This window comes from Xyrauchen texanus, chromosome 45, assembly GCF_025860055.1.
Source record: "Xyrauchen texanus isolate HMW12.3.18 chromosome 45, RBS_HiC_50CHRs, whole genome shotgun sequence".
Classification (NCBI taxonomy): Eukaryota; Metazoa; Chordata; class Actinopteri; order Cypriniformes; family Catostomidae; genus Xyrauchen; species Xyrauchen texanus.
The window spans coordinates 13,173,042-13,196,596 of NC_068320.1; the positions used below are offsets into that span (position 1 = coordinate 13,173,042).

At 38.1% G+C, this 23,555-nt stretch overlaps 1 protein-coding gene and 1 long non-coding RNA gene across 7 annotated transcripts in view; one reads left to right on the forward strand and one right to left on the reverse strand.

The window, feature by feature from the left end:
- LOC127637164 (ankyrin repeat and sterile alpha motif domain-containing protein 1B-like) overlaps positions 1 to 10,684 on the forward strand; it is a 213,690-nt gene extending 203,006 nt beyond the window's left edge. For 4 of the 5 annotated variants that reach the window (XM_052118088.1, XM_052118087.1, XM_052118090.1 and 1 more), the window contains 2 exons: positions 8,162 to 8,253; positions 9,416 to 10,684. In XM_052118088.1, coding sequence (XP_051974048.1) covers positions 8,162 to 8,253; positions 9,416 to 9,464 — 141 coding nt within the window. In that variant the 3' untranslated portion in view covers positions 9,465 to 10,684. Of the gene's footprint in view, positions 1 to 8,161 lie in introns of all 5 variants that reach the window. The other variant, XM_052118089.1, reaches the window with a different exon arrangement.
- Positions 1,542 to 23,249, reverse strand: LOC127637165 (uncharacterized). 2 transcript variants are annotated; one of them, XR_007969679.1, is made up of 4 exons: positions 23,186 to 23,249; positions 18,692 to 18,787; positions 18,511 to 18,580; positions 1,542 to 3,136 (listed from the first exon to the last, which is right to left on the reverse strand). It is a non-coding gene; the product is annotated as an uncharacterized LOC127637165 (long non-coding RNA). The 2 variants fall into 2 exon arrangements; XR_007969678.1 differs by lacking the exon at positions 23,186 to 23,249 and having other exon boundaries at positions 18,692 to 19,683.
- Positions 23,250 to 23,555: the final 306 nt, after the last annotated feature.

Sequence of the window (23,555 nt, forward strand, 5' to 3'; positions counted from 1 at the left end):
AATAGAATCACTTTATTATCCAAGGGGGGGTGTTACGTTTAGTAGGGGTGTTGAAGCGGGTGTTCCTTGTAGTCTTGCAGGATGGAGACAGATACACTTGGATTTGCGCACGTTCCAATTCACTCAGTTGGCCTCTGTTTAATAGTCTGGCGTAATAACATTGGGAGACCACAAGAGGGTGATATGATATTTACTGAAGTGTGTCGTGGGTAGGAAAGACACAGGTATCACACACAGACAGGACGAGCTGAAGTGGTGCAGCAGATGGCAGTCCAAAGTTAGAAAGGTTTTTGTACTTCAAGAATAAACAAAGTGACGTTGATGAGTTTGCAGGTTAGTGTATGAAACTGGTGTAACTGTGCAAACTGAACGATTACGATGTTTATTATTTAATTTCTCTGTATATAGCCTTTAATAGGTCTTTCATTCCAGCTGTCAAACCACAAAACGACATACTGAACTGAAAATACATAGTGTTGGCTATATGAAAGATGCATATACACAATATATCATCTAGTGATGGCTAGAGTAAATAACATTTTAAAATCATGGATTATTAAATGTCCCTTGATAATGATTTGGGTTGATTTTAATGGAAAACTAAAGGGCGTTGGCGGTATGTGCTTAACTTAGTAGAAAATAGTTGTTTAGAATATTAGAATGCGGTGTCTTAATTTTAGGTTAAAAACTGGTAATTACGAGGATATTATGCAATATATTTTTTTTGAGGACATTTCTAGTGCCCCCATAATTCAAATCACTTAAAGCAAAAGCATAATAAATTATGTTTTTTTTTTTGTGAGGGTTAGGTTTAGGGGATAGAATCTGTAGTTCATGCAGTATAAAAATCATTAAATCTATGGAGAGTCCTCATAAGGATAGCTGCACCAGCGTGTGTGTGTGTGTGTGTGTGTGTGTGTCTTAGTGATCTGCTAACTCAGCATCTGTTACCCGGCCTGAATACAAACAGCATCCTCTGTGGTGTGTGTAGATATTATTGATATTCCGTTGTTTAGGAGAAATGGGCCATTATGTTGAATCATTATCTCTCCATATGGACATGATATGCTGTGTTACTCCACTAGAACTGAATTTGTCTCTTTATGTTGTCCTAAAAAATAGTGTGCTGGTTTTACTAAAAAAAAAAAACAATTGAGCCAACTATTTGCATCAGCTTTTTGAGTGTTTTGAACTCAACAAAATTTTGTCAGACATATTTGACTTTACATCAGCCCAGCTCAAATTTATCAATTTACAGGCCATTTGTTTTAAGTTATAAAAGGCAATATTTATCTAGTAGGGAACTACCATTATCAAGTATCTTATTATTTCTGATTGGCTACACAGATTTTTAAAAGTTAGTTAAACTTGATCTTCAAATGCATTTAATTTATATTCCAAGGTTCCTAATATAGCCTATTTATTATAAAACGTTTCATCAACAAGTTTTTCAAAAGAAATAAAAAAGATTTATTCATATAACAATGTAACAAATTCATTAAACATTTCATCATTAATACATTTGTAAATGTATCCAAGAACAATACAAAAACACACCAACTTTTATAGACTAAAACACAAACGGGAGTACAAAGAAACATTATTATTTTTTTTTTTAAGTTATATTCCAGGTCAAATACAAGTTACAAAAAATGTTGACTTGTCAAAGCAAAACAAAAGGAAGGCACTTACAATTGTTTTTACCAACTAAAGTCTAAATCATTTTATGTGGAAAATCAACAGCATGTGACAGATGCTGTCCCTGAAGCTTTTAAAAAAAAACTGATTTAATTTAAGTTTGTCCATTTTGTTTGCTTTATTTGCTATGTTAAATCTTGTTCATCTTCTGTTACCCTCCTGTCAGTCCAAAATATACACTGACTAAATATTCTGAAAAAACATGAAAGAAAATATTTCTGTATTTCTTATCCAAGACACCAACTCACCCTCCCCTAAAAGTGTGTTATCAAACCATTAACCTCCTTTTCAGGTTGATGCCTCATATTAAAGGTTTATTGTGTAAGATTAGTGTCCCTTTCCTTTTTAAAGTGTTCAAATGTGGAGAAGAATTAAGTTAGTGTGGGTGTGTTTGAGAGCAGAGGTAGTCAGGCAGTGAGGATTATGTTATTTAATATTCATGCAGCTACATATGGATAGTCATGATAAAGATTGCAAGACAAGCCAACAGCAGATGCAAATGACTCGTTTGTGCATTTGTGTGTGTGTGTGTGTACTTGTGTTTATTGTTCTTGTAGAGAATCATATTTCTGGGCCATGTATAGCTCAGCTTAATGTGGAGCAAGTCTGAGGTACCGTGGCAACAAGGAACAATGTTTTGATTGGTTGATAAAGATGTACTAGTTGTGGGGTAGTTTTGACAATTTTTCCAAGATGGAGATGCAGACTTCTAGAATGTGACAAAATTAATTAGTTTGACATTACTGATTTAAAAATAATTTTGAAAATTGTGTCATATTTCAGGTTGTCTTTTCAATACAATGGCAGTGGATGGTGCCTTGCTTCAAAGCTTAAAGGGATAGTATACCTAAAAATTATAATTCTCTCATTTACTCAACCTCATGCTAACTCTTATTACTGTATTTTTGCTGTGGAACACAAACAAAAGATATTTTGGACAAACAGTGGTGAGAAAAAATTTGAATCATTTGAAGTTACCTGCATTTATGTATAAATGTGTCTTAAAATCTGGTTAGTGCTTCATCTAAGCTACAATAATGAACATATCTGTTTTAACTAATAACACACACACTATTGTAATGTTAAATGTACATATTGAATACATAATTTAAGCATTCACAATGTAGGTTGGAAAAAGTATGTGAACCCCTAGTCCAGGGGTATTTAATTAAAGTTTCAAGAGGTCCGGCCTCTACATTTCCTTACCAGCAAAGTTCCAGACAATAACTTACATGGTGTCAGTAGTATACTGTAACTAATAAATGACATAAGGAATGCTTAATCAATTTTATGAAATAGTTATTATACATTTACAAGTTGGCAGCTATAGTACTTCCTAGAAGAAATAATCATAAAGTCCTTTCAAACTTACTGTAGGCAAGGATTGTGAATTGGAGCCCCAGAGACAAAGCCAAAGAAGTGGGGTTTGGGGAATATTCTACAAAAAGGTTAAAATAATTCAATTAGTTTATCAACCAGGTACACTTCAATATAAATATTAAAAGATAAAATAAACAGTTTGTTTTGATGCTGAATGACAGCAGTCCAGTATTTGTGTTTGAATATTTTTAGATACCCAAGGTTCATAGAAGGCCTTGTTACTATAGAAAGATGCATTATGGGAATTCTGATGTACCCTTTGAGAGAAAATGTAAAAGCCTGAATGGACCGTTTTTATATTTTCCATAATGTGAAAATCTACCAATAGCAAACAATGTACATCACAATAGTAAAGCTTAAAATACTAGTTAAGTAGGCCTATACATGGAATATAAATATAAAATAATGGAAACATTCTCATAAGAACTCCACTATACTACTCTAGTAATATCAAATGAAAAAGTAATTGTTTAAAGGTGCGGTCACAAATCTGGTTTAGCTAAACGGTCGGACTTATTTCAGACACATGAAGTTCACTTTGCTTCATTCTTGTTTTCTGCAGTGTGTTTTAGCAAGAGGCATCCATGTTGCTGCTCACTGTAATTTTCTGCTACAATAGGATAGGACGCAGATTTCGTCACAAGGTTAATTTGCATAAACGCACATGATTGGATAGGATACGATCTTGTCACGAGACTAATTTGCATATACATATACGATTAGATAGGACGTGGTCCCGGGCTGGTGTTTCTTCACCACTGCTAGAGAAGCTGCACAGCACCCAGTCAATCATGTTTGAAAGCTGTCAAATGTTTTTATTGACTTCGATATCTTTAGGTTTGGTGCGGTTTTGGTTCGTATTGACCCTTTGCTGGGGTTGGATACAGACCGCGGCCTGCCATTTGAGTATGACTGCCCTAGGCTAATGACATTAACAAAAGCTGATCAGATTCAGGAGTTGGCAAACCTGGCATCCAATTAATTAAACAAGGTTGGCGGTGTGGGTTAGAGCTACTTTGACTTATAAAAACCACTCAAACATTTTGAGTTTGCTATTCACAAGAAGCATCTGCTGATGTGGACCATGCCTCGTAAAAAATTTATCTCAGAAGTCCTACGAACAAGAATTGTTGCTTTGCATAGAGCTGGAAAGGATTACAAAGTTCTCAAATAGCTCAAATATTAATCTGTCCACAGTTAGATAAACTGTCTATAAATGGAGATGATTCAGTACTGTGGCTACTCTACCTATAAGTGTCTGTCCAGCAAAGAGGACTCAAAGGGCACACCGCAGAATGCTCAATGAGGTAAAAAAAAAAAACCACTTTAAGGAATCATTGAACTGGTTAACATCTCTGTTCATGAGTGTACTATGCAGAAAACATTAAACAGGCATGGTGCCAATTAGGACTGGGAATTGCCACAGACCTCCCGATTCGATACTACGATATTTTGTAGCTGGTTGGATATGTATTGTGATTCTGTAAGTAATGTTTTTATATAAAAACTTTTAACTTATTTTTCTCAGAAGGAAATGTCTATTCAAGAACAGTTGTGTCTAAAACAACAATTTTACTCCGTAATATATCATTTGCAGGTAAAAAGGTAGGGACATGCAAAACTACCAATCATCCAGTCAGTGCATTGTATGAGCTAGGCAAGGAGTTATGCTCCATTATGTCCATTTGTATTCAACAAATAAATATATCTTTTTAACTTATCAAACTAATTTAGAATATAAAATATAACATATATTACCATAGGCTACTACTATAATCATAATGATAATTTTGCAACATACAAATGGAGGCTAAAGAGTAAACTTGTTCAAGATCCATTTCTGGGGCTGTACTGAATTATGACACACATGACAATTCACCTGTAGTCCCAATGTCACTACATTTAATTTGCAGCTGCATGTGTGGGCGCCAAAGCGCAAATAAGCAAATTCTTTTTTCTGTTCTTCAAAATATAATCTTGTGTGTTTCCTCAAGCACACGTCTTTGTGTCTAGCGGCATTTCTTGTCGACAAAGGCAGGTAAATTACCCGACACTGCGAGTGAATACCCTTGCTGTTAGACTGTTAATGTTGCAAATCCAACAGTTTGATAAGCCATTTTAAAACTAAACTACTAACTAAAGCAGTGTCATACAAAATCTGCACAAAATGACTTCTGACATCTACTCTCTGACATCTACTCTCCACAACATCGCTCAAACTTTTGTATAACAGGACCATTGAGCATGGCAAAACATTGACATCCGACAGTGAACAACAGTGCTTTGATGGCTATAGCAGTGGTGCATTAAAGGACTAAACGTAAAGAATTAAAGAGACAAAACTTCTCAAAGAAAACCTGTTAGTGTGGAAATCTGCACAAATATAGCTTCCTATGTTTATAAATTAATCATTGTAGCATATTTATCAAATATTTTTTTTTAATTTTTCATCAGGAAGATGATTTTAAAATCGTTTAGCTCAAAAATAGTAATTTGTAACAGAATCAATTTTTTTTGCCCCAGCCCTAGTGTCCATGGCAGGACACCATGAAGGAAGCTGCTGCTTTCCAACAAAAACATTGCTGCACCCCTGAAGTTTGCCAAAGACCATCTTGACACTCCACAACGCTACTGGGAAAATATTTTGTGGCCTGATGAAACTAAGGTTGAATTACTAGGGAAAAACACGTAGCAGTACATTTAGCATTAAAAGGTCACCACATACCAACATGAAAACAGGGAGTATCATGATTTGGGGCTGCTTTGCTGCTTCCCAGCTAATTACAAAGCATTCACATACTTTTTCTTGCCACTGTATTATGTGTTTTTGTCCATACAATGTAGAGCTCGACCGATTTATCGGCAGGCCGATATTATCGGCCGATATTAGGCATTTTCCAAACTATCGGTATCGGCGTTTATAATGGCCGATAAATGAATATTTAAAAAAAAAAAAAAAAAAACGGACGAAACACCCTTCAACCATGGCATGAGTGTTGGAGTTGTATAGTTTGTCCACCAGAGGGCACTCTACACCGTCCCTGTTGGCAACACTCGTGTATAACGCGCCACACATCCTGCAATCTGCTGATCCAGCCAGAGTCGAGCAGAGAGAATCAGTTATCCGCGAGTGAGATCATCGGTGAAGTGTGTTCATGCCATGGTGAGTTGGTCACATACATTGCTTGAATAACAATTAAAAGAACATCTCCATCAGTTCTCTTAACTCAAATAAGCATGACAAAATTTGTGACTAACATGTCCAGTTTTGCTGCTGTTAAATAAGCCGAGAGTGAAGTGGAATTAGCTAGTAATAATTACGTTACGTTGTTACAGTGTAGTTGACTGACTGTCCTTTTAACTTTTGACGATGTGACTGAAGTATTTCTTTAATAGCGCGTGACAGTTATAGCAATGAGACGTATCATCTCTCCTTGGCCTGTTATATTGAAAATGTATGTTTTACAATTTGCAGTATGACGTTATCCATTGCTAAATTATGGCTCATCATAGACTAGCTAACCACAAAGCTAGCTAATGCCACTATCATCAGTGGAAGACCGCTAACGTTAACATTAATGAGCTTGGAAACCACAACGAACTTTTTCTGCCTAAATAAAGTAATGATTATTACTGTATTTATAACTAGCATATCTCTAGTTACAGTCCCTGCATTGTAAAATGTAAGTTAGACTTAGGAGGAGTGAACATTTAGACAGAGAAAAAGTATCAAACGTATCTTGTGCATAAAAGACAAAGTTAGCTTTTCTTTTACATGATGTGTGTGAATCCAACGACGTCAAGTGTGCGTTGCAGACTGTCGTTCAGCCGCAGCATTAACGAGTCACATAATGGATTTAGAATCGCTAAATAATAGGTTTTAGAAGGCAGGCAGCAACTGATGATTGAAAATGGTTTGATGTAGCTTGATGGAAAGAATTTAAAAAGTGCAGGTAAAGGGATAAGCAAGCTGACATTGTAATTATAAGGTAGCTTATAAGGCAATGTAGGGAGTGGGACTAATTATTACAATACACACGCACACAAACATTTAGGAATGACCTTTATCTTGTTTAATGATAATATAAATTATGATGATATATCTAGTAATAATGTCATCATTATTTTTTGTAATTATTACTGTCAATAATAATAATAATAATAATAACGCTGGTAGTAATAGTTGTGGCTGTAGCAGCAATCATTTACTACCTCATATATACTGTTAGCAATTTATAAGTAGTATAGTTTAAAGTTATATTTATGAAGGTATACCAAGTCTTTTAATACTGGTAACTTTGATTTGGTTGTTGTTGTTTTTGTGTTTTTGTTCAAAAGGACTTTACGTTTCATATCTTAAGTTTGTATTTTTATACATTTTATTTATCAGAACTTTAATATATTTTGATGTTCCTCTGTTCTGTTGTGACAATAAAAGAAACAAGTTTCTTTTTAAAATGCATTATCATATTATTTTAGTTAAAACTCATAAATAACTACAAATAACTAATGTTAGGGAAATCTGTTAATGTTTTGTTGCGCGTTTCTGGAAAAAAAAAAAAAAAATAAATATAAAAAAAAAAATATCGGCCGATATATCGGTTTATCGGATTTTAAACCCAACAAATATTTGTATCGGTATCGGCCTTCAAAATCCTTTATCGGTCGGGCTCTAATACAATGTAATTCAGTGGGGTCCAAAACTTTCAAGCTCTAAAAAAAACAAAAAGGCATCATAAAATGTATCCATCCAATCGAGTGGTTTAATCAATGTCTTCTGAAGAATACGATCATTTTGGGTGAGAAACGGAGCAAAATTTAAGTCCTTATTTTGGGTGAACTATCTCTTTAAAAGGACTCAAATCTGTAAATTACTAATTTTCGATACAAAGTAAAAAAAAAAATAAACATTTTTATATATCTTAAAAAAGTAGATCATTTCTACACAACCAAAATTTGCCATGTACAGTATGCTTGCATACCAGTTCTCCTGCATTCACAAAGGTCTACATTGTGACCGCTCCTTAAACCTCTTAATTACCTCTCCCTAAAAAGCTTGTTCTCTCTCCTGTGTCTACCCCAGATGGAGCAGCCCTCCATGGATCAAAAGGGCCATGCCAATGTCCCCTGGATAGTCGAGCCAGGACAAGAAGCCAAAAGAGGAGCCAACACCAAGTATGAGACCACTATTTTCTAATATACACCCAAAATACTGTCCACTCCTGTGTGTGTGCCTTACAGAGAGCGCCCTCTAGAGGCCCCCCACGGAGCCATGGGCCCAGTGAACTGTGACAAGCCCGCCCGCGTCTCTCCGCCCGGCCCAGCCCGCCCGTTTACCGTGGCCTCTGCATGATGACGCTGCCGCTGTCTTTTCTCTCCTCCGATCCTTCCCTTTCTTTTTATCTCTCTCGCTCCCTCACCTCTCTGGCCGCAGCACGATACGGGACGGTCCCGATCAACACTCAGGCTGCCATGCTGCCAATCAAGCGCCTCTGTGCGCTCACTTTCTTCTCCAAAACACAAAGTGTTGCTAGCAGTTGTTTTTCATTCAATTTTTCCTCCTCCCTTTTTTATTTCTCCTTTCCTCTGTTCCTCACTTTTCTTTTCCTACGCTTCATTGGGAAGCAACTCTCCAGCCTTTTCCCCTCGCCTACACCCCCACACTCCCCTCGACTGCTTGAATGACAACTTAAAACCGTAATGCTGCTACAAGCCTTATAAACATGTTGTTTTTTTTAATGTCGGGATTTACTTTACTCCTCACTAGACAGCGTAGTTAGCGAGGTGAAGAGATTTTTGAGTTGGGCATCCTAAATGGCTGGCACAGAAGCGGAGATTGGACTTCACAGAAGGACATTTTGCTTGTCTTGTTTGTGCGTCACATATTGAATTCATTTTTTGTACCAATTAATGCTTATCGGAAAAAAGTCCCTTATTAAGGGAGATTTTTTTAAACCAGACAGCTTTGCGTTTTCTAAACAGCACATGACTTAAGAGCTTGTTTTAACAATCTATTAAAGCTTAAAACTAATTTGCAGCCTATCTGAAAGGGCAATATGTCAGATAGCATTTAACAAAAGCATATTTACTGAGACATTCGCAAAATGATGCGTCTCTTAAAACGTTCGTTGTTCTTTTCCTTCCTTTACAATTTTTTTCAGTTGCGTTTTCTTTCTCCTTTTTTTGTTTGTTTTTGGCTATGAATGAAAAACACAAGCAAAAATGAGCCAGTCCTGAGACATGCAGTGTAGTTGAAAGCATGCAGTCCATGTGAGCTGGAGAAGGGAGGGCTTTTTTTGATGGACACTTTGGATAAGTGATGTGATTTTATTCACAGGGCAATGGCGGACGCCCATGTCTATTACAGTGGAATTCAGAGAATGTAGCCTGCCCCTAACATGGACCCTCACTCACATGCATTGCAAATACGGAACCTAAACGTGTCAGTGGAGCCTCTCTTAACGCATGTGTACGGATTCACTCAAGGATTTTTCAACGGGGACTTGATGTACGCGTACAAGGACTACTGACGTGGACCCGTGGCCTTTTACGAAACACTCGTATGCATACGCACAAACACACTGCATAGGACAAACAGAAGTCTGTCGAATTTGAATGTACCAGCGATTCCGAATTGTGGTTTTGCTGCATTCCGAAGGACATTGGCCGTCATAGAACTTTGTCGTGTGAGAGACAGCTGGGGGAAAGGCAAAATGCCGTGGAGATGGTTACTATGGTGACTCTGACACACTACACTGACTTCTCACTAAACATCTTGTCCAAAATACCATGGCATGTCTGGACTCGGATAAAAATTGATATAATTGCTGTACTTTGTTTTATTTTAATTTTTTTTGGTTTATTTGTGGTCAATGATAGAAAAATAATATGCACAATGTGAATGAACTAATTGCACTGGACAACCATGAAATGGTTTTGTCTTTTGCCAAAATCATTATGGAATGGTTGTTGACATAATTGGCAATGCAGTACAGATTAATATTCATATTGGCATTGACATTTTAATGTTTAATAGAGAGCTATATTACCATTACGGTAACATTTACTATTATTATTATTATTCTTTTTGTGCAATTCTTGTCTGATGTCGTTTTAATGTTACATTATTTTTATATGATACGTCAAGCTTGAATACGTAGCCATTCTAAAAAACAAAACAAATATTATTCTAGTACTGCAGAGGAACTGAATGTGTGGATTGCTCCACTTTCGTTTCAGATTAAAAAATATATATGTAAAACAAATATCTTATTTTCACTCATTGTCACTGTAGAATTTTGCCACAGTATTGTAAATAAATATTTTGTTGAATCATTGTTCATATATGTAAATGTAATGAACAAAAAATATACTAAGAATGACAGAAAAACTAAAATGAATCTCAAGAAATTACATTGGTAAACAAGGTACCAAATTTCACAGGTCAAAACATTAAAACAACACAGTTGTATACGCAATGGGTGGAATTGTTTAGTTATCATTGCGGACTAACGTGTAGATAGGCTTGGGCTTCCAGCACAGATTTTGTAAGTTTTGTCTTTTATTTATATTCTTGCAAAGCACACGGAATAAATCCAGATTGTAGAACCATTGTCCTTTCTGTGACACCTGTTTGTTCCCATTTACAGTATAATGTCATTTTATATGCTTTGGATATCAACAGACTTATGGCTTCAACCCAAAATAGTGAAAGGCTCACCCAAAAATTAAATGTGTCATAATTTACTCACCCTAATGCCGTTTCAAACCCATGTTACTTCTTTCTTCTTCTGCATCTTTCTTATGCATAAGACAAAAGGAGATGTTTTAATGAATATTGTGGTTCATCTTTTCAATACAAAGTCAGATGATACTCATTTTAAAGCTTTAAAAAAAGTGCCCAAATGTTTCATGAAAGTAATCCATGTGACCTGTGTGTCATATCCCAAGTCTTCTTAAGGCATTTCATTTTGGTTTTGGTGAGAAACAACTCAAGATTTTAGTCACAGCTCATATTTGCTCACAAACGTATATGTCTTATGAATATGACGCACAAGTCACATTAACTACTTTTATAATCATTTTAGGTACTTTTTATTGAAAAGACAGACCAAGATATTCATTAAAACATCCTCTTCTGTGTTCTGCATAAGAGAGAATGTCAGATGAGTTTGGAATGGCATATGGGTGGGTAAATTATGACAATTTCATTTTTGGATGAACTGTCTCTTTAAAAGAAGACCGAGCCAAGGATGGTTTCCAGAGGCTGCAAAACAGTGAACATCTGGATCCATCTGGAAACATATGGGTGTTTGATACCCATGAGGATGGTGATGCCATCACACGTACATTTCCAAATTAGAAACAGGTATGTCTTCTCTATCTTTCTGTCTTTTCCATCCCTCCATATCTTCATTAATCCATCCTTCATCTATCTATTAAAACTTACCCAACACTGACAGGGATCATGTTTAAAGACGTTTTGATAAGGATGTACAGTATGTGTGTGTTTCAGGATAATATGTACCTCAGGCAGAGTGAGATACGGTTCATGTCTTACATCGCCAGAAAGCCAGTTTCAGACAAATGTGTAATTACACTGGCCCGATTTTCACTCACCGACAGTTTAGTGGAAATCGCAGACAAAAGCTTGGAATCATAGGCATATCAGAGCTTGCTCCCGTGAGCAACGAATGCAAATGTATGAATTATCAAAAGATGTGATTTGAGAGAAGCGCCGACGCATCACCGATATCAGCAAAATATCTAGGATGTTAAATATCTGGACCTGTCTGTGATTCCATTTCGGACATTATTCATAAATCTAAACCCTCCACATGTCAGCTTGACCCACTTCCCACCAGCCTGGTTAAATCCTGCTGCTCTTCACTTGCCCCTCTCATCACTGAGATTATTCACTCCTCCCTAAGCTCTGGTTCAGTCCCCCCTTCACTCAAAATTGCCTCGGTCACACCCATTCTGAAAAAACCTGGTCTGGACCCCACTAATTTTAGCAATCTCCGTCCCATATCTAATTTACCCTTCATATCCAAAATCCTGGAAAAAACAGTTGCTTTTCAACTTCATACTCACCTCATGTCGAATAGCATCTACTGAGCAGTTTCAATCTGGCTTCCGTCCCCTTCACAGCACTGAAACCGCACTCATCAAAATTTCAGATGACCTTCTTATGGCTTCTGATTCTGGGTTACTTTCAATTCTCATTCTTCTGGACCTCACAGCAGCTTTTGATACCATTTCTCATCCCACCCTTCTCAGTCGATTATCATCTATTGGTATCACCCACACTCCCATAGCCTGGTTTACTTCATACATCTCTGATCGCACACAGTTCATACAACTAAAAACCCAGAAATCCGTTACCTTCCCGTCTCCGCCGGAGTGCCCCAAGGCTCTGTATTGGGGCCTCTCCTTTTATCATATACATCCTCCCTCTTGGTCACATCCTCCGTAAACATAACATTAAATTTCATTGCTACGTGGACTGACACCCAGCTCTACCTCTCTACTAAACCATCTTCTTTACTCCCGCCAACCTCTCTTACCCTCTGTCTCCAAGAAATTCACTCTTGGTTTTCATCCAACTTTCTCAAACTGAACAGTTCAAAAACCGAAGTCCTCCTGGTGGGCACACCTCATACCCTCTCTAAAGCTAATAAAGTTTCCATTACCATTGATAACTCAACTATCCTTCCCTCCCCTCAGGTTAAGAGTCTGGGTGTCGTCCTTGACAGCACTTTATCCTTCCACTCTCACATTAACAGCATCACCCGGTCAGCTTATTTCCACCTGCGTAACATTTCCCGCCTCCGTCCCTCTCTTACTCCAAAACCACCGCCATCCTGGTTCACAGTCTTATCACATCTCGGTTAGATTACTGCAACTCACTCCTGTTTGGCCTCCCTAATAAGTCGCTCCAGAAGCTGCAGCTCCTACAGAACTCTGCTGCACGCCTGATTACTCAGACCCCTATTTTTCATCATATCACTCCCGTCTTGCAACAACTTCACTGGCTTCCTGTCAAACAGAGGATCATCTTTAAAATACTTCTCATTACTTACAAAGCAGTTCATAACATGGCTCCTCTATATATCTCAGATCTTCTCCATTTAAACATCCCTACTCGTTCACTCTGGTCATCTCACACCTGCCATCTTTCTGTTCCCCCTGCTCGTCTTGTCACAACGGGGAACAGGGCGTTTAGTCGCTCTGCTCCCCATCTTTGGAATTCCCTCCCTCCAGATCTTCGTACCATCAACTCATTTAATCTTTTCAAATCCAAACTCAAAACTCACTTGTTTAGACAATCATATTCCGCCTGACCCATATCACCTCAATGTTGTTTTGCCAATTTTATTGTTTACTGTTTTAATGGTTTTTATCTGTTTTGTACAGTGTCCTTGGGTGTCCTGATAAGGCGCTTTAAATAAAATGTATTATTATTATTATTATTATTATTCCAAATCGTGCAATGTGAAATATATTTTAACTGAATACAAATGCAGCGTTGACCTACAGCCAATAAGAGAGCAAGAAACAGCGCACGGGAAGTTTCAGTGGGAGTCCTAGCAAGGCTACTGTATCAAGAAACTCTCATTGGACTGAAGAAATTGAGGAAAAATTAGAGGAACATTGGCAGGAGCACCAGTGCTTATTTGATGTTTCATCTGAACTGTAACACAACCGGGTGGAGAAAGAGAAGAGTTGGAGAGAAATTGCCAATTCTCTTGGACAGTCAGGTAAACAAATAGATAGATTTTACAGTAGGAGGTACTTTTTCATATTGTAACCAATAAAATACATGATGCCTTGAAGCAATTAAAAACATACACATCATATTCTGAAATGCATAACGTATGATCCTGCATTTGTATCTCGTATCACTTCTCCTACAATCCAACGTCTTTTGAAAGTCGTGTAGTGTGTAGGAGGCATAAGAGGAACCAACACCTATAGAACGGTACCAGTCAAGCAACAGAACATCTATTTTCAATAAACTGCATTAGAAAGAGCTTCCACAACAACAGTTTTACATTCTTAATCAGACACATCACAGTGAGGAATGTAGGATACACCTGACTGTTGTTTTTTTATATATCGTTTTCCAGGTTAACATTCAGGAGTTGATCTCACCAGTACTCTTTCTTTGAGATTTACATTCAACAGACATTTATAGCCTGGAGTTCAATGACAGCATCTTTTATTTTCTTATCTTTATATTCCTCCAATTTGTTAATAGTATACAGCATCTATCTTAGAACTGTCCACATCACTGTTTTTTCAAAGCAGCTAGGAATATGTGAATGCAATTATTTGATTGACATAAACTAGCATCAAATATGCTGTCATTCACTTTTCATTTCATAAATTATGTCTCACCATAAAGATGGGAGAGAGAGAGAATTAGATAACTGAAGTCTACTGTGTCCCAGATGGTATATATCCTGAAGCCTTTGACTAAATTAAGAATCAGGGGATAACCATTTATGTAATTATCAATTAATTAACACTTACAGAAAGTGCCAAGTAGATTTCTGCAGACATATCAAAATAATGGAGGCTTTGTGGTTATTCAGTTCAGTTATGTTGACATAAAAAGAACAATGAGATATTTGAGAATTGGGCCATAGCTTGAAGAACAAGCAAAATAAAACTCCAGGGAGCAAAATCAGAGACAAACAGCTTGTACATACGGTAGCATTTATCATTTCTGAAAAAAAAGAACAAACTCTGCTTACATTACTTTCCTTGTATCTCACATGTGACAATGGCCACAGGAGTAGTGTGGCCAAACTGATGCATTTAACCCAATAGACTTTAAATACTGTGGGGTTCACAAGTCTCAAATCAGTCCACTCTTTTAACCGCTTCTGTTCTGGATTTTTTTATTCTTCATTACAAAGTATATTTGGGAGGATGCCAGGCATCCCAAAACCTGCTGCCATGGCAACACTGGCCATAAGCCATTTAGGGCTTCTATCCTCTTCTGTAGCCAATGATGGGGTATGTTAAACCTGGTGAAGAACAGATTAATCTGTCAAATATGACCAGATGTTTCAAGAGGATGCTGAGTTTTAGTTGTATACTCCCATCTAAAATAAGGTTAAAGGAGTGATCTTTCGTTTGTATTTGTCCTTGCTTTAGGTTTGAGTTTCCCTGAATTCAGGAACCATAAGATCATCTGTGAGAATGTAAATGCACTTATAATGTTCCCAATTTGTTAAAGTGTTTTTACATAAAAACAAAATAAATAGAACTATGCTAACTCTTGGGAACTGAAGGAAACATTCTTAAAAAGGCATGCAAATTCTTATTATCTGCACACAAAAAATGAGGCATATTTGGGTCAGATCCTCTTTATATCCTCAAACGGTTATCTTTCAGACCACACTGCTCTCTTGAGTACTAGCAGGTTACTTATGAGAACAGCATGTTCTCCTGACTCGACACATTTTGTTGTAAAAGGACAAAACGCAGCTTTGAGTTGCTGTTTGAAATGTAAAGAGGTATTAAAGGCTGCACGAAACAGAAGTTGTGACCGACTTCTATATTGCAACGTAAAAACAGCATTCTCAACACATTTGTGATCAAACTGACAACATAAATACACAAGCACGTTGCGTTCTGAGTAAAAGATAACAGCTTCATCCAACTCTACACAAGGTTGTGGTATTAAGAAAGGGGCAGTGTTTAAGTGGACTAAATGATTGGAGAAGTCCTGCATACGTCACAAGAGAGAAGTCTGTCATTTCACCAGAAGATCGAAGATTAGAGGTAAAAAAAATACAAATAAAACATGCATGGATGTTTTATTTTTATGGATGTTCACAATAAGATCAATGACATGCATTTAGAAAATAGATAGGGTGAATTTTCATTTCATGCTGACTTTAACAGCAAGATGTGGCCTTTTTACTCAAACAGAAATATGCACAAATTCTGCAGAATGCTCCTAGTCACAAGACGAATGAAACGGTAAAGCCCAGATCTTTGAGCTCTGTCCAACAATTAAACTTGAAATATATACATATTACTGATACTAAATACTATACTGATCCCTAGCACCTATATGGACGAAGATAGGCTTGTACTGCATAACAAATGTTTGCACAGCCTAGAACCGGAGTTGACAGTTATATTTGTTCTTCATTTTGAAGCGATAATTCACTAAATATTTCAGCCATTTACTCACTCTCATGTTGTCCGAAAACTGTATGACTTGGGAGGGCAGTTCACGCCAAACTTGTTTTTGTATCCATCTGAGCGCAACAGTGCCCGCCCACTTTTTTTCGTTATCTGGGTTACGCAAGTATTTTTCCCATACATTTTTTTCCATTGGGATTTCATTACAGAGATGAAAGCTATGAACCAAACCAACCAGCTCCAAAGTGAATCAAAACATTACAAACTTTGATTTGAAGCAAAAATGATTTGAAAATCAGACAAAAATTCAAAAGGTACAAGACTGTACTTACTGTCTTTCACAAGGGCACAAACTACAATCTCATGAATCATTGCGAAGTACGCAATTGAATAATAAATGAAATATATGAAACTACTGATATTAGGTTGTTGATTATAAGTATAGAAACCACACATTAAAATTTTACTGCAAAATATTAAGATATATAGAAATATAGATGTAGTTTAAGGGTGTAGGGAGACCGACTTGTGTCGTTTACAGTGAGTCACGGAAGTGAGCAGACGCTGCTAGACTTGTTTCACAGACTTTGTTGTCTGTGATTCTCTAAATGGTGGATCTGTCTTCAGGATTATTGATAGAGTAGCTGTTAAAAACGATTTTAAAGAAGTTGAAGTTTAAATCGATGAGCAATCTTGGAGCTCACAGCAGGTATGACTTTAACCTCCCGAGACCCCCACGTGACTGCTGTGTGCATTTTCCGTTTCCCTTTTTGATTTGTATCAAGTAGCACCTAATAAACAAGCAATATATATACAGTTGAAGTCAAATACATTTAAACTCAGTTTTTCACAATTCCTGACATTTAATCATAGAAAACATTCTCTGAGTACTTTATTTTAAGAATGTGAAATGTCAGAATAATAGTAAAGAGAATTATTTATTTCCGCTTTTATTTCTTTCATCACATTGCCAGTGGGTCAGAAGTTTACATACACTTTGTTAGTATTTAGTAGCATTCCCTTTTAATTGTTTAACTTATGGGGTAAAATATTTTTTGGAGCCTTCCACAAGCTTCTCACAATAAGTTGCTGGAATTTTGTCCCATTCCTCCAGACAGAACTGGCATAACTGAGTCAGGTTTGTAGGCCTCCTCGCTCACACAAGCTTTCACAGTTCTGCCCACAAATGTTCGATCAGACTGAGGTCAGGGCTTTGTGATGGCAACTCAAATATTTGACTTGGTTGTCCTCAAGCCATTTTGCCACCACTTTGGAGGTATGCTTGGGGTCATTGTCCATTTGGAAGACCCATTTGAGACAGAGCTTTAACTTCCTGGCTGATGTCTTGAGATGTTGCTTCAATATATCCACATAATTTTCCTTCCTCATGATGCCATCTATTTTGTGAATCTCTAGGAGACCGAATGAATCTCCTTCCTGAACAGTATGATGGCTGTGTGGTTATACTTACATACTATTGTTTGTACAGATGAATGTGGTACCTTCAGGTGTTTTAAAATTGCTCCCAAGGATGAACCTGACTTGTGGAGGTCCACAATATTTTTTTTTTCTGAGATCTTGGGTGATTTCTTTTGATTTTCCCATGATGTCAGGCAAAGAGTCAAGGAGTTTGAATTTAGGCCTTAAAATACATCCACAGGTACAACTCCAATTGACTCCAATTAGCCTATCAGAAGCTAATTGGCTAATTGCCTAAAGTCTTGACATCATTCTCTGGAATTTTCCAAGCTGCTTAAATTCATAGTTAACTTCTGACCCACTGGAATTGTGATATAGTCAATTAAAAGTGAACCAATCTGTCTGTAAAAATTGTGAGTGATTGACTGTCCCATGTCTGCCAAACATCATCTGCAGCCTGAAACTGAACTTTTGGTTGGATTTTAGTAGGCCTATTTAATGCACTTAGCTGCATAGAAAGCTATAGGATGCTCCCTTGTTCCCTAATTAGTAAATGACTTAACCACCAGTGTGCTGTCTCTATTCACTGGTCTCAGAAAAGTTGAAAATGCAACTTATTTTCATCCTAACTCCAAATAAAGCCTCTGAAAGCAAAAGTTTTCAGCAGTTGGATTAACCTATTTATTCTCAATGTGAAAATGCACAGTAAATAGTAATGCATTTGCTAATGTTAATGAATTGAATCATATTGCACAGTGATATCAAAACAAACATAAAAATATTTATATTAAATTGAAGCTAAATGACCCACAGTTGTGTTAGAGTTGAAAGTAATTTAAAATAACTAACCTGTTTTTTCTACTTCTGAGGAAATGCGGTGCCAGATTCCACATATGTTGACATCCTGTTTATCAGCTCACTGACGCAACAAAAATGAACAGACTTTTGAAAGCAGCATAACAAACTAAACTACAAACAATACACTTCACAACCAAACAGGTTTCAATGAAAAAAATGAGAGATTTCTTACCAGAGGCACTTTTGTTGGCTCTGTCCGTAGGAGCACTTCAAGTAAATCGACGGCAAGCTGTTGTGTCACGTGACTCGGCGCGGAATAAGTTTAACCCTTTAATCAGGATCAGAAACAGAAAAAGCTTTATTGCCAAGTATGTTTTTTACGCATACAAGGAATTAGTTTTGGTGTTGTATGCGCGTGTCACACATTCTCTAAATATAAAAAACAAGTATTAAAATATAAGCAATATAAATATGACCACACAGTATATATTAAAATTAAGAATAAAAATAAAAGAGAGCAGTACAGCAGAGTAAGTACAGTGGCATGTAGAGCCAGAGGTGGAGTGTGGAGAGTGTCAGGGTGGGTACCAGGCCTTGTTGATAAGGCAATTGGCGAATGGGAAGAAAATGTTCTTGTGGCGTGAGGTTTTTGTCCTGATGGACCTCAGCCTTCTGCCAGAGGGGAGTGTCTCAAAGAGATTGTGGCCGGGGTGGGAAGGATCCGCCACAATCTTTCCAGCATGCTTCAGGGTCCTGGAGGCGTACAGGTCCTGGAGCGGCGGCAGATTGCAGCCAATCACCTTCTCTGCAGACCGGATGACACGCTGCAGTCTGCCCTTGTCCTTGACAGTAGTAGCAGCGTACCAGATAGTGATGGGGGATGTGACTCGATGATGGCTGTGTAGAAGTGCACCATCATTGTCTTTGTCAGGTTGAATTTCTTCAGCTGCCGCAGGAAGTACATTCTCTGTTGTGCTTTCTTGATGAGCACAACAGACCTCACTTGAGGTCCTGGGAGATGATAGTTCCCAGGAAGCGGAAAGACTCCACAGTGTCGATTGTGGAGTCACAGAGGGTGATGGGGGCAGGTGCAGGTGAGGCTGAGTTCTTCCTGAAGTCCACAACCATCTCCACTGTCTTTAGAGCATTGAGCTCAAGGTTGTTTTGATTGTACCAGGTCACCAGGTGGTCAACCTCCCACCTGTAGGCGGACTCGTCACCATCAGAGAGGAGTCCGATGAGGGAGGTGTTGTCCACGAACTTCAGAAGCTTGACGGACTGGTGACTGGATGTGCAGCTGAGAAGAGCAGAGGAGAAAGAATGCAGCCCTGGGGCGAATCCAGCGCTAATGGTCTGTGAGTCAGAGATGTGTTTCCCCAGCTTCACATGCTGCTTCCTGTCAGTGATCCACCTGCAGGTGGAGTCAGGCACACTTGGCTGGGAGAGTTTCTCCTGGAGCAGAGCCGGGATGATGGTGTTGAAGGCAGAGCTGAAATCCACAAACAGGATCCTGGCGTATGTTCCTGCGGAGTCCAGGTGCTGGAGGATGTAGTGGAGGGCCAAGTTGACTGCATCATCTACAGACCTGTTGGCTCTGTATGCAAACTGCAGGGTGTCCAGGAGGGGGTCAGTGATGTCTTTGAGGCGTGAAAGCACAAGGAGCTCAAAGAACTGCATAACCACAGAGGTCAGGGCGACGGGTCTGAAGTCGTTAAGTCCTGTGGTCCTTGATTCTTGGGAACAGGGATGATAGTTGAGGACTTGACGCTGGCTGGCGCGTGACATGTCTCCAGTGAGGTGTTAGAGTCTCCAATGACAGTCTAGAGTCTTGTGAACCTTATTCAGTCGGTTTAAATTGATTTAAATTATGCGTTGGGTATAGCGAAGCCAAAATACAATGCCCAAGCATGTGGACGCGGTGTCGCACGAGGTTAAAGGTTTATAAATTATCTTAAAAAATTGTATTTGTATATAGAGCAAATGCAGAATCGTATATACAGACTGTTGTGCTCTATTGTTTTTCTATGTACACATGCGCTCGATGGGCATCTTTGGCCGTTGCGCCACATTTTTTAGATGCTGTGTCAGGTTAAAAAGAACATCAACTTTGAAAAGCGTGTCTTGAGACACCAGCGTTCTGTTCTAGAAGTTTTAGCATTTTTTAGTGCAAGAACGTATTCGGTCAGAACAGCCCCTTGCTTTGTCACATTCGATTACGAGGCATGAGAGAACAGAATATATGCAGACATTTTTATTTTTGGCTGAACTAGTCCTTTAAAAACAAACAATGTAGCTTAATTCCCTTCTAACCTTCAGGAGCTGAAATCAGTGCCAGTGTGTATATGTTTGTCACAGCAGTGTGTTACCATGCTGAGAGGAATGCAGCAGGAAAGACCAATGGCACACTGACCTGTGGATTTTACATCCGCTCACTCTCTCACCCACATACACACAATTGGACCTGGGCCACCTGACCTGACAAGAGAGAGCAATAAAGAAGCCACCAACAGAGAGCACAGCTGACAGGAGCCATTCTCCGGCCAAGGGTTTAGGGAAGAACAGATTACACCTGACCAAAGCCTTGCAGCTGGAGACAACATGAAGGAATAAAGTCAAGGGGGTTGAAATGTGTGTCTATGAATGCTCCAGGTAAGACTGAGGGTAATAAGGTCAAGGAAGCAATGCAGACTCTTAAACTTATTGGAAGGTCATTGGGAATATGCACTTTCTATAAGGGAGTTCTCTGCTGTTCTGTCTGACAGGTACTATAACTAAATCTAGTCTTTTAACAATATTCTGAGAGGTTGGAGGCACTTTGTTGCCAGTAAACAGGATATTCACAACTGTATTTTCTACTGGGCTCTCAGAGTGTTCTGTGCAATAAACAGAATTTATTATTTACTTTTTAATTACATTTACTTTGCTTAGTAAAACATAAAGAGAGACTTCTGAACTATTATTGGAATGTGTTTTAGACACTGGATATACCCACTTGCTCTACCAGGTAGTTCTTGGCCAGAATATGAACATCATATTCATACACAAACTAGGAATACAATCCAGTTAAAGCATATTCATATTCTAACTATATTATGAGTAGTCCTGCATGGAATCTAATTCTTAAACTTCTTGCATGTTACAATTTTTTGTCTTAATGCTGTTAGCTACCAATAAGAATTTGGTACCCTCCGTTTAACACATTTTATTTTACAGTATTTAAAGATGGAGTGTGTCATTTCTGCGACACTAGCATCATCAAACAGAATTGGAAATATAAATGCTGTATTTAAACATTCCAGAAAACTGTCTTCTTCTGTTGGTTGTGCAAACAGATTGCCCCAACATTATGCCATTGGTCGAGCCAATGTTGCAGTGTCGGGCTGGATGGTACGGTGGCCCAGTAGTGCACAACACAACGAAATTCAAAAAGCAAACATAAGTTCACAACACAACGCAAAAAAGCCGCAACACAACGGAAACAAGCCACAACACAACGAAATAGCCATAACACAACGGAATAGCCACAACACAACGGAAATGATCCCGACCACTAGGGAGCAGCGTCGGCACGAAAAAGCCGATATTTCACACACACACACACACACACACACAGCGTCAAACTCGGAGGAGAGGAAAAACACATGTGAAAATAAAGCAAAAGCAGGAAAATGAGTCGGAAGCACAGCAGCATTTGGAACCACTTTAATGATGTGGACAATGTTAAAGCACAGTGTAGAATTTGCCAAAAAACAATATCGCATAAAGCCGGTTCTACGCACAACCTACACCGGCATATGCGAACTGTGCACCCAACTGTGAAGCTAGCGGAGCTTCGAGAAACAGCTTTTTCTTTAATATGGGTTCTATTATGTTCAGATTGTATTTGTTTTGAATGTTGTTTCTATACATTAAAAAGTTCTAATGCAAATGCTTAATAGTATTATTTTTTCATAACAAATCAATGCATTTTTAAAGAAATTGTGAGACATTGCGAGTATGATTTCATTTAATAATTGAATTAGAATTGTTTTCACACCTATCATAGAGAAAAAAAAAATATTTTAAAGAGCCGTTTGTGAGCCAAAAGAGCCGGCTCTTTTCAGTGAGCTGAGTCAAACGAGCCGACTCACGAAAAAGAGCCGGATTGCCCATCACTAATCCAGACCGCCAGCGATAACGCATGGGAGATTGAGAGCAATTTACCGTTTCCGGAGACCACCTGTCCCCCTAGTGGTCGGGAGCATTTCCGTTGTGTTGTGGCTTGTTTCCGTTGTGTTGTGAACTTATGTTTGCTTTTTGAATTTCGTTGTGTTGTGCACTACTGGGCCACCGTAGGGATGGGCCATTCAAAACAACAGATGAATGTTATGATAGCAGCACAGAGACACAGTGTTGCACTTTTGGGTGAAATCAGCCTACCGACAGGTTACTTCGCTGACTTATAGGTATATATATTAAGGGATATAAATCATTTGTACATCGAAAAATAATACAGATAAGCATTAAATCCATTCCACAGTTTTCCACAAATGTTTTTGAGGCAAATGTCTGTAATAATAACTTAAAATCTTTCTTTTTTGTAACTAAATAAAAATACTCTACTTCCTTAACATGCTTTCAAAACCATGCAACCAGTTTACGGGACACGCATAGTTCAGAAGCATCCAGTAAGATGATCTCACTACATCAGTAATCGATTCATGCTGGAAATAGAAGAGAACATCACCTACTGAATCCAACCATCCGTTTCAGTTACATCCACAAAAGGCTAAAAACATGATTCAACAAAGCAGACTTTGACTGGAGGATGCTGCAATGGGTTATGTAACAGTTTGAGAAATATCTTCTGTGTGTATGTCTTCTCTCAGCCTCCACCCACTTTTAACCAGAAAATAAGATCTGAGAATGTAATGAAAGACAAACTGAGAAGGAAGAGAAGACTGCGAGAAAGAAACAACCCCCACGCTACATCAAAATCATGTTCACACTGCAGATGAGGGTGACTGAGGGGAAGTGTGATATAATTCAAACCCAGCCCTGTCAAAGACCTATGGGAAATTCAGTAAATTTAGCACAATAAGGGACTCTTTGATGGA